Below are 12519 nucleotides of genomic sequence, written 5' to 3'. Positions count from 1 at the left end.
AGCATGTCAATCACACATTCCCACCAGGGCGTCTGTGCATTTGCAGGCTGTCAGTGGTAGTTTAAATACTCGTAGCCATGTTTGTGGATGTTGGGATGATTGCTTCTGTAGTTCAATATTTGGTCTATGTGTGTTGTTTTCCAATAGATGCTAAAGTTCCCGATTGGCTGTTTGCTCTACTGTGACATCTAGGAATGGCAATTTGTTATTGTTTTCCTCCTTTTTTGTGAATTTTATGACAGTAAGGACTTAATTTCAACAAGCCACCACTGCAGCACAGAGGCACTACACAGAGCAGAGGAAAATCACCTATACAGGATATTCAAAAACAACGGGTACCCAATGAACACAGTCCGCTGATTTCACAGCAACAAATCCAAACATGCAGACAAAATGCGTCCAGGAACCCTAGTCACTCTCCTCTACATTAAAGACATCTCAGAAATGATTGCCAGACTACTCAGACCTCTTGGCATCATGGTAGCCCACAAACCCACCAACTCATGAAAACAGCAGCTAAGGAATTTAAAAGACTCTAAACAGACAAGTAAAACTAATGTCATTTACAAAATATCTTGCAAGAACTGCAACAAATGCTACATTGAACAAAAAGGCAGAAAACTAGCTACCAGGATACATGATCATCAACTAGCCACAAAAATACATGACCCACAGACCCACTATCACTAATATCCTTACATACAGATGAGGAAGGACACCACTTCAGCTCGGACAACACATCCATCCTAGGACAAACCAAACAGAGACATAAACGAGGATTCTGAGAACCATGGCATTCCAACCGGTACTCTATCAACAAAAACATCAACTTGGACTCCATTTACCACCCTCTGAGAAAGAGAACAGGAAATGATATCACTACAGGAAATGACACCACCAACGCAAGGAAACCTAAACACATACATCAAAAGCAGGTCATAACACCTGGGCAATCATTTGGAAGGGACAAAGGACACGAGGTTTATTGCATAGCAATGCACTGCTAAAATGCATAAAATTTAGAATTGCTACTATATTCACATCACAAAACGGTGCAAGGGCCTGTATCATACCTCCTCTTGCACTCCACTGTTATTTGTCATCTTGCTTCCATCAGAGATGGTGATTATAACAGATGGTTCAAGAAAAAAAGGATTCCTTCCCTGCAAAATAAAAGCCATAAAATAAGCTGATTTCAGAGATGTCTGTACATGGCAAATTTTACAGCAGGTTAACTCATAATTCCACACCGGTTCTCAAAAAATTCAGTTCTCAAAAAGCATAGATACTAAAGAAAGAAAGGCAAGCAACACAAAGTTCTTGGAAACACTGATATTTTAAAACTTTGTTTCAGTAAAGTTTTTATTCATTGTTGCTGCACAGACTGTACAAAAGTACTTTTCAAATAGAGATAACTTGTATTCCTTTCAGGACTTTCATGGCCTGAGTGTATTCAAAAGATTTTTATAGTCTTTTAAGGACCTCTTTAATGTTAATGTTGATCTCTCTCTCTCTCTTTCTGTACACTCTGGGCATCTGTAACACTGTATCCTGCACTCTGTTCTTTTACCCTAATGCACTTGGAGAATACGATTTGCCTGTAAAGCACATAAGACAACACGTTTCACTGTACTTCAGTACACGTGACAGTAAAAATCAAATCAAATCAGTCGCAAGTGTAGTCAACATTCCAGGAATCAAGCTGATAAACCTTTGTTGTGTTCCCTCCATTGTCAGAATATCCTTCTTCCAAACAGGAGACCAAAGCTACACATGATACTCCTGGTGTGGTCTCACCAAGGCACTGTACAATTCGAATCCTCTCAATATGAAGGCTTACATATCATTTGCCTTCTTGACCACCTGCTGCACCTGCATGTTTTTTGTACTCCATGCCCCTATTTATGAAGATCTCAATCTTTGCTAATCACTCTCCCAATATGCCCTTCCACTTCAAAGACTGATGCACATGCAGTCCCAGGTCCCTCTGTTCTAACTCCCTTGTGAAAGTAACTCTTGAATTTAATTTGACTGGCCTTTCACTGCAATACATTGCATCGCAGCTTTTTTCATTAAAAAGATTCTCAGCACACTTCGGACATTTTAAAATACAAATGCTCGCAAATGTCTTTTATAACTGACAAGTGACAAGTAGCATTAACGCCGCACAAATGCCAGGCTATGACCGTCTCCAATAAGTGACAATCTAAGTACTGTCCCTACCACTGCCCTTGATATTCAGTAGTGTTACCATCACCGAATCCTCCACTATCAACACGCTTGAGAGTTATCATTGATGAGAAGCTCAACTGGATTCACCATATAAACAGAGTTGACAGGAGCAGGTCAGATGATAGAAATACTGAGGTGAGTAAACTCACTTCATTACTGCCCAAAACCTGTCCATTTTCTACAAGGCACAAGTCAGGAGTGTGATGGAATACTCCCTACATGCTGGATGGATGCAGCCCCAACAACATTCAAGAAGCTTGACACCATCCAGCACAAAGCAGCCTGCTTGATTGGCACTACATTCAATCATCCACCCCCTTCACCACCAATGCTCAGTAGCAGCAGCGTGTACTGACTACAAGATCCACTGAGGAAGTTCAACAAAGATCCTCTGACAGCTCCTTGCAAAACAAAACCACATCCATTTGGAAGGACAAAGGCAGCAGATACATGGGAAAACCACCACCTTCAAGTTCTCATTCAAGCCACGCACCATTCTGACTTGGATATATCGCCGACCCATGACCGTTGCTGGAATAAAATCCTGGAATTTCCTTCCTAAAGGAATTGATTGTCAACTCACAGCACATGGACTGCAGAGGTTCAAGTAGGCAGCTCACCTCTACCTTCTCAAGGGCAAGTAGAGACGGGCAACAAATGACTAGCCAGTGATGCCCACATCCCACAAATGAATAAAGAAAAACATCAAGGTGTCCCAAAGCACTATATAGCCAATTGAGTCGTTTTGAAGCATAAACATAGAAGTAATATTGGAATCATAGCAGACAATTTGCAAAAAGCATCTCGAAGGCAAATGCATCGATGATTCGACAACCTATTACCATTCTGGTGTTGCTGAGGGATAAGAGGTGGTCACTCTTGCGAATAGTGGTCATAGTAGGGACGTGAGCTCTTTTACAAAACAGCAAAGACTGTCTCACCTGAAGGATGGCACTTTCAACAGTAAAATATGAGTGCTGAGGTAAATAGTCATTCAGCACAACATGCAGTACACAGGCTAACTACTATAAGCCATGTGGATTTTTTAAAACATAGGTTTATCTAACTTGCTGGAATTTTGCTGTTGATACAATGTACACGGACTTCCAAAAGGCATTTGATACAGTGCTGTACAACAAACAAAACAGCAAAGTTACAGCTCAAATACTTAGAGGAAAAGCAGCAATGTGGATATGAAATTGAATAACTAACAGAGTACTGTTTAACAGATGTCTTTCAAACTGAAGGAAGCTTTGGTTTGAGACCTAGCACTTGCTCATGTTTATTTATGACTTATACCTTGGTATACGGGACACATCTTCAAAACTTTCCAATGATACCAAACTTGGAAGCATTGTGAACTGCGAGGACAACAATACCCAACGTCAATAGGGAAAACAGGTGGTGCAATAGATGGACAAGCGGCAATGAAACTGAATACAGTGCAATGTAAAGTAATTAATTTTAGAAGGAGAAACAGAGAAAGAAATAAAGAGTACAAATCTCATGACTCTTACACTTGCAAGAAGTGCGTCCAACTGCAGCTCTTGTTTGACTGCATGACGGCCCTGGAGCTGCAGATGGACTCACTGTGGAGCGTCTGCAATTCTGAGGAGGTCGTGGATAGCACGTTTAGTGAATTGGTCCACTGCAGATTAGAATTGCTGAGGGAGACAGTGAATGGGTGACCAAAAGCAGAGAACGAGTAGAAAAGCAGGGCAGGTGTCCCCTGTGGTCATCTCCCACCAAAACAGGTATACAGTTCTGGGTACTGTTGGGGGAGATGGCTCACCAGGGGAGACAGCAGTTGCCAGGATCATGGCACCGTGGCAGGCACTGCTGTTCAGGAGGGCGGGATAAAGATTTGTAGGGCCATAGTCATAGGGGATTCAATTGTAAGGGGAGTAGATAGTCGGTCCTGTGGCCGAAAACGAGATTCCTAGATGGTATGTTGCCTCCCAGGTGCTGGGGTCAGGGATGTCACCGATCGACTGCAGAGCATTCTGAAAGGGGAGGGTGAACAGCCAGTTGTTATGGTGCACATTGGCACCAATGATATAAATAAAAAGGGAGATGAGGTCTTGAAGGCAGAATTCAGGGAGCTAGAAGAGAAGTTAAAGAGGAGGACCTAAAAGGTAGTGATCTCAGGCTTGTTACCAGTGCTCCGTGCTAACCAGGGTAGAAAAGAAAGAATAGGCAAGATGAACACATGGCTTGAGGGATGATGTAGGAGGGAGGGGTTCAGATTTGTGGGACACTGGGACCATTACTGGGAAAGGTGGGACTATTACAAATTGGACGGTCCACACCTGAACCAGACTGGAACTAATGTCCTTGGGGGAGTTTTTGCTACTGCTGTTGGGGAGGGTTTAAACTAATGTGGCAGGGTGCTGGGAACCAGAAGAGAAGACTAGTAGACAGTGAGGTGGAAACTGGAGACTGTAAGGATCACAAAGTTAGCATTACCAAGGGGAAGCATAGGCAGAGAGCAGATGAACACAAAAGAACTGGCGGCCTGAAGTACATATACTGTACTTAATGCAAGGAGTATAGTGGGTAAGGCAGATGAACTTAAGGCTTGGACTGGTACCTGGGAATATGACATTACTGCAATCAGAGACTTAAGTGAAGGAAGAGTATGATTGGCAACTAAACGTTCCAGGATGTAGATACTTCAGACGAGACAGGGAGGGAAATAAAAGGTGAGGGGGGGTGGGGGAGGAGGAATTGCATTGCTGGTCAGGAATGGTATCACGGCTGTGCTAAGGGAAGACATTATGGAAGGCAGTGAGGCGTGATGGGTGGAGCTGAGAAATAAGAAAGGTACAGTTATATTGATGGGGCTGTATTACAGGCCTCCCAACAGTGAGCGTGAGGTAGAAGAACAAATAGATAAACAGATTATGGAAAGATGTAAAGGCAAAGGGTGATGGTGATGGGAGATTTTAATTTTCCCAACATTAGTGTCAGAGGTCTGAATGGGGTAGAATTTGTAAGGAGCATCCAGGAGAGTTTTCTAGAGCAGTATGTCAATAGTCTGACGAGGGAAGGGGCCATATTGGACTTGGCGTTGGGAAATGAGCCAGGCCAGGTGGGAGAACTTGCAGTGGGGGACTTCTTTCGGAATAGTGACCACAATTCTGTAAGTTTTAGAATACTCATTGACAAAGATGAGAGTGGTCCTAAGGGAAGATTACTAAACTGGGCCAAGGCCAATTATATCAAAATTAGGCAGGAGCTCAGAAATGTAGATTTGACACAGCTATTTGAAGGAAAGTCCACATCTGATATGCGGGAAACTTTCAAAGATAGGCTGAAGATAGTGCAGGATAGGCATGTCCCTTTGAAAACAAGGAATAGGAAAGGCAAGATTTGTGAACCGTGGATGACAGGAGAAATGATGCGACAAGCCAAGAGGAAAAGGGAAGCGTACACAAGGTCCAGGCAGCTAAGAACTGAACAGGTCTTGGAGGAATATCGGAAGAGTAGGACAAATCTTAAACGAGGAATCAAGCAGGCTAAAAGAGTCATGAAATAACTTGAGGGAGCAGAATTAAGGAGAATCCCAAGGCCTTGTATTCTTACATAAGAAACATGAGGGTAACCAGAGAAAGGGTTGGTCCACTAAAGGATAAGGAATGAAGGTTGTGTGTCAAACCTGAGAAAATGGGTGAGATTCTCAATGATTACTTTGCATCAGTGTTCACTGAGGAATGGGAGGTGATGAATGTTGAGATTAGAGATAGAAGTTTGTTTACTCTGGATCACGTTGACATAAGAAGGGAAGATGTATTGGGTAGGCTAAAGGATACGAAGGTGGACAAATCCCCAGAACCGGATGGGATCTATCCCAGGTTGCTGAGGGAGACAAGACAGGAAATAGCTGGGGCCCTGACAGATATTTTTGTAGCATCGTCTAACACAGGTGAGATGTCAGAGGACTGGAGGGTTGCTCATGTTGTCCCCCTGTACAAGGAGGGTATTAGGGATATTCCAGGTAACTACAGACTAGTGAGCCTGACGTCAGTGGTGGGAAAGTTACTGGACAAGGTACTGAGGGATAAAATCTATTTATATTTGGAAAAAACTGGACTTATCAGTAATAAGCAACACGGTTTTGAGAAGGATAGATGGTGCCTCACCAACTTAATAGAGTTCTTTGAGGAAGTGACCAAGTTGACAGATGAAGGAAGGGCTGTTGATGTCATATACATGGACTTCAGTAAGGCATTTGATAAGGTTCCCCATGGTAAACTAATGGAGAAAGTGAAGTCATATGGTGTGCATGGTGTTCTAGCTAGGTGGATAAAGAACTGGTTGAGCAATAGGAGACAGAGAGTAGTTGTTGCGGTTCTGTTCGCCGAGCTGGAAATTTTTGTTGCAAACGTTTCGTCCCCTGTCTAGGTGACATCCTTAGTGCTTGGGAGCCTCCTGTGAAACGCTTCTGTGGTGGTTCCTCCGGCATTTATAGTGGCCTGTCCCTGCCGCTTCCGGTTGTCAGTTTCAGCAGTCCGCTGTAGTGGCCGATATATTGGGTCCAGGTCGATGTGTTTGTTGATGGAGTTTGTGGATGAGTGCCATGCTTCTAGGAATTCCCTGGCTGTTCTTCGTTTGGCTTGCCCTATAATGGTAGTGTTGTCCCAGTCAAATTCATGTTGCTTGTCGTCTGCGTGTGTGGCTACTAAGGATAGCTTGTCGTGGCTACTTGATGTTCATGAACATCAACTAGCCACGAAATGCCACGACCAGCTATCCTTAGTAGCCACACACGCAGACGACAAGCAACATGAATTTGACTGGGACAACACTACCATTATAGGGCAAGCCAAACAAAGAACAGCCAGGGAATTCCTAGAAGCATGGCACTCATCCACAAACTCCATCAACAAACACATCGACCTGGACTCAATATACCGGCCACTACAGCGGACAGCTGAAACTGACAACCGGAAGCGGCAGGGACAGGCCACTATAAATGCCGGAGGAAACACCACAGAAGCGCTTCACAGGAGGCTCCCAAGCACTGAGGATGTCACCTAGACAGGGCACGAAACGTTTGCAACAAAAATTTCCAGCTCGGCGATCAGAACCACAACAACGAGCACCCGAGCTACAAATCTTCACCCAAACTTTGAAGAGAGAGTAGTAGTTGAAGGGAGTTTCTCAAAATGGAGAAAGGTAACCAATAGTGTTCCACAGGGATCAGTGCTGGGGCCACTGTTGCTTGTAATATACATAAATGATCTGGAAGAGAGCATTGTTGGTCTGATCAGTAAGTTTGCAGATGACACGAATACTGGTGGAATAGCAGAAAGGATATGGGACTGTCAAAGAATACAGGAGGATATAGACAGACTGGAGAGCTGGGTGGAGAAGTGGCAGATGGAGTTCAATCCAAGCAAATGTGAGGTGATGCATTTTGGGAAGTCTAATTCTAGAGCCAACTGTACTGCAAACGGAAGAGCCTTGAGAAAAATTGATGAGCAGAGAGATCTGGGAATTCAGGTCCACTCTACCTTGAAGGTTGCTGCACAGGTGGATAGAGTGGTCAAGAATGTATATGATATGCTTGCCTTCAATGGACAGGGTATTGAGTATAAGAGCTGGCAAGTCATATTAAAATTGGAGAAGAGTTTGATTCAGCCGCATTTAGAATACAGTGTATAGTTCTGGTCGCCGTATTACCAAAAGGATGTGAATGCTTTGGAGAGGGTGCAGAGAAGGTTTACGAGGATGTAGCCTGGTATGGAAGGTGCTAGCTATGAAGAGAAGTTGAGCAGGTTAGGATTGTTTTCATTAGAAAAAAGGAGATTTTGGGGAGACCCGATTGAAGTCTACAAAATCATGAAGGGTATAGACAGGGTAGATAGAGATAAGCTTTTTCCCAGGGTGAGAGATTTGATAACAAGAGGTCACGCTTTCAAGATGAGAGGAGAAAAGTCTAAGGAGGATACACATGGAAAGTACTTTACACAGAGGGTGGTAGGTGCCTGGAACGCGTTGCCAGCAGAGGTAGTAGAGGCAGGCACCGTAAATTTATTTAAGGTGCGTCTGGACAGATACATGAGTAGGTAGGGAGCAGAGCGATACAGATGCTTAGGAATTGGGCGATAGGTTAAGGCAGTGGATTTGGATCAGCTCAGGCTTGGAGGGTCAAAGGGCCTGTTTCTGGGTTATAGATTTTCTTTGTTCTTTGTTCTCATGTGGTTGCGGGAGCAAAGGTTCTTGGGTGTATACATGCATAAAATATTAAAAGTTGAAAGACAGGTTGAGTGAATAGTTAGCATAGCATACATTATCCCAAATTCTCTTGAGAAACAGATAATAAGAGCAAAGAAATCATGTCAAACTTGTACAGAACACTAGCTTGGATTCTTTCAAGGGATGTAAGCATCACCAGTAGGCCAACATTTGTCGCTCATCCCTAATTACCCTTGCAATGGTGATGATGAGCTGCCTTCATGATGCACTTCAATGCATATGATATAGGTACAGCACTGTTATGCAGGAGGTTCCGGTATTTTGGTCCTGTAACAGTAAAAGAATGGCGATATAGTTTTAAGTCAAAATGGAGGGGAAACTGAATGTGGTGCTCTCAAGCATCAGCTGTTCCTGTTCTAGATGATACGCATTGCAGGTTTGAAAGGTGCTGTTGAAAGAGTCTCTGTGAAAACAGCTTTTATGAGTTCCTGAAATGCATCTTGTAAATGGTATATGCTGCTGACAGTATGCGTAGGTGGTGAATGTGGTGCCAATCAAGTGTGTTGTTTTGTCCTGGATAGTGTGAAGCTTCAAATGTTGTTGGAGCTGCTCTCATCCAGTTAAGTGGAAAGTAATCCATTACAATTCTCACTTGTGCCTTGTAGATGGTGGATAGGCTTTGGTAGTCATAGAGATGTGGGTTACTTGCTACAGGATTCTTATAACCGCAGCATTTAAATGAAAAATCCAGTTCAGTTTCTAATCAATAACATTGACAGCGAGGGTAATGCCACTGAGTGTCAAAGGCAATTGGTTAGGTTCCTTCTTGCTGGATACTGCCTTGTATTTGTTTTGCACAAATGTTACTTGCCACTTCTCAGCTCACACCTGGATGTTATCCAGTCTTGTTATGTGGGAACATTCTGTACTCGAGAAGTCACAAATAGCATTGATCTCATAATCAACAGAAAACATCTTCACTTCTAACCTTTTGCAGAAGCGATCTTTAACTGAAGTACGACTTGATAGTGATGTCGATAGCACTTTATATCATTTTGTTGATTGAGAGCAGACTGATGGGGTGGTAATTAATTCTCCTGTTTCTTTTTTATGGACACGACATACTGGGACAAGTTTCCACACTGTCGAGTAGATGCCAGTGCTGTAAATGTACTGAAACAAGTTGGCTCGTCCTGGAACAGATGCCTTCAGCACTACCACTGGAATATTGTTGGCGCCTGATGCATTTGCAGTACCTAAAGTCTTCAGCTATTTCTTGACATCATGTCACTATGCCTGAACTGATGCTGTGAGACTTCATAGGGTCAGCAGTCCATTTTAAGGACTTCTAAGGCATTTCCTTTCCTCGCAGCATAGCACTGTTTCTTTCAAAATCATCCGGTGCAATTCATTTGCCCTATACAACATGCTTAGAATTTTAGGGCCTGCTAATTATTGCACATATCTCCACGAACATGGAATAGTTAAGTTTTGAATTGTCATTACACCAGATACAAAATGGTAAATTCCAGGATAGTTGGAAATTCTCCCACAAATATCACACAACCAGTTTTATGTCACTGGATGGAGTATTTTGCTTATTTCCATGTTGGTTAAACTTGTTTTTTGACTGGTACCAGGTGAGGTTCCTTTCCAAATCATGGCAAAGACCAAATCAAAAGTTTCTCCTTCAACGTAAACCTGAAAAATCCTCATAGAAGTTTAAATTTCCTGGGTAGGAAATTTGCTGGTGCTATTCGGATGGGTTTAAACTAGCTCAGCAGGGAGATGGGAACCTGAGGTGTAGTTCCAGTGCACACGAGTATGAGAGTAGGGAGGGCATGGACAGCATTTCACGGTCGCAGGAATATGTTGGCAAACAGCAAGCTGGTTTGAAGTGTGTCTACTTCAACGCCAGAAGTATCTGAAATAAGGCTGGTGAGCTTGCAGCATGGATAGGTACCTGGGACTTCGATGTTGTGGCCAATTCGGAAACATGAATAGAGCAGGGTCTGGAATGGATGTTGCTGGTTCCAGGGTTTAGATATTTCATTAAGAACAAGCAAGGTGGTAAAAGAGGGGGAGGAGTGGCCTTGTTAGTCAAGAATAATATAACAGTGGCTGAAAGAACTTTTGACGAGGACAATATGGGCTGAGGTTAGAAACAGGAAAAGAGAGGTCACACTGCTGGGAGTTTTTTATATAACTCTGCAGAGTTCCAGGGAGATGGAGGAGAGGATTGGCAAAATGATTCTGGGTAGGAGTGAAAGGAACAGGGTGGTCATTAAGGGAAACTTTAACTTTGCCCAACATTGACTGGAAATGCTCTACCTCTAGTACGTCGGATGGATCAGTTTTTAACCAGCGTGTGCAGGAGGGTTTCCTGACACAGCATATCGAAGGGCCAACAAGAGGGGAGGCCACACTGGATCTGGTGCTTGGTAATGAACCAGGCCAGGTGTCTGATTTAGTGGTAGGTGAGTACTTTGGAGAGAGTGACCATAATTCAGTTACATTTAGTTTAGCGATGGAAAGGGATAGGTACATGCCACAGGTCAAGAGTTATTGATGGAGCAAGAGCAATTTTATGCGAATAGGCAAGACTTGGGAGGCATAGGATGGGGTAGCAAAATGCAGGGGACTTTTTAGATTAGATTACTTACAGTGTGGAAACAGGCCCTTCGGCCCAACAAGTCCACACCGACCTGCTGAAGCGCAACCCACCCAGACCCATTCCCCTACATTTACCCCTGGCACCTAACACTACGGGCAATTTAGCATGGCCAATTCACCTGACCTGGACATTTTTGGTCTGTGGGAGGAAACCGGAGCACCCGGATGGGGATCGGGACAATCGAAACGTGAAGCTGGTTTAAGGAACAGATATTGCATGCCTTTGATAGGTATGTCCGTATCAGGCAGGGAGGAAGTGATAAGGTAGGGGAACCGTGGTTTACTATAGAAATTGCATCTCTTGTTAAGCGGAAGGAGGAGGCTTATGTGATGATGAAACGTGATGGTTCAGTTAAGGCGATGGAGAGTTGCAGATTAGCTAGGAAGGATTTAAGGAGAGAGTTAAGAAGAGCAAAGGGAGTACAAAAGCAGTCTTTAGCAGGTGGAATAAAGGAGAACCCTAAAGCTTTCTATAGGCATGTGAGGAATAAAAGGATGACTAGGGTAGGAATAGGGCCAGTCAGAGACAGAAGTGGGAAGTTGTGTGTGGACCCTGTGGAGATCAGAGAGATGCTAAACAAATATTTCTCATTGATTTTCACTCAGGAAAAGGAGAATATTTTAGAGGGGAAGATTACGATACGAGATATTAGACTAGAAAGGATTGATGTTAGTAAGGAAGAGCTGTTGCTGAAAATGTGTTGCTGGAAAAGCACAGCTCAGGCAGCATCCAAGGAACAGGAGAATCCTGAAGAAGGGCTTATGCCCGAAACGTCGATTCTCCTGTTCCTTGGATGCTGCCTGACCTGCTGCGCTTTTCCAGCAACACATTTTCAGCTCTGATCTCCAGCATCTGCAGTCCTCACTTTCTTCTCAAGGAAGAGCTGTTATCAATTCTAGGAGTGAAAGTGGACAAGTCCCCTGGGCCAGATGGGATTTATTCAAGGATTCTCTAGGAAACCAGGGAGGAGATGGTGAAGCTTTTAGCTTTGATCTTTGAGTCATCATTGTCTGCAGGTTTAGTACCACAGGACTGGAGGATTGCACATGTTGTGCCCTTGTTCAAGATGGGCAGTAGAGATGACCCAGGTAATGATAGACCAGTGAGCCTTACTTCTGTTGTAGGAAAGGATTATAAGAGATAGGATTTATAATCATCTAGCAAGTAACAGTTTGTTTGTACATAGTCAACATGGTTTCATCAAGAGTAGGTCGAGTCTCACAAAGCTCATTGAGTTTTTTGAGAGGGTGACCAAGTATGTAGATGGGGGTAGGGCAGTTGACGTAGTATACATGGACTTCAGTAAAACCTTTGATCAGGTTTCACATGGTAGGCTGTTGGGAGAAAATGCAGAGGCATGGGATTGAGGGTGATTTAGCAGTTTGGATTTGAAACTGGCTTCCTGTAAGGAG

General features: G+C 43.5%; 1 protein-coding gene across 3 annotated transcripts in view; it reads right to left on the bottom strand.

Moving 5' to 3' along the window:
* Nucleotides 1-12519, bottom strand: part of ints6l (integrator complex subunit 6 like) — a 166264-nt gene that overhangs the window by 111130 nt on the left and 42615 nt on the right. For 2 of the 3 annotated variants that reach the window (XM_087991830.1, XM_087991833.1), the window contains one exon: nucleotides 1074-1163. The exons of the other annotated variant lie outside the window; for it this stretch is intronic. In XM_087991830.1, the coding sequence (XP_087847956.1) occupies nucleotides 1074-1163 (90 nt within the window). The remainder of the gene's footprint in view (nucleotides 1-1073; nucleotides 1164-12519) is intronic. 3 annotated transcript variants of the gene reach the window in all.

This window comes from Chiloscyllium plagiosum, unplaced genomic scaffold (genome assembly GCF_037043375.1).
Source record: "Chiloscyllium plagiosum isolate Xiang-an unplaced genomic scaffold, Cpla_swu_hap1 HiC_scaffold_11, whole genome shotgun sequence".
Taxonomy (NCBI): domain Eukaryota; kingdom Metazoa; phylum Chordata; class Chondrichthyes; order Orectolobiformes; family Hemiscylliidae; genus Chiloscyllium; species Chiloscyllium plagiosum.
The sequence above is the reverse complement of the archived record's forward strand: the minus strand, read 5'-3'. Positions and strand labels throughout refer to the sequence as shown.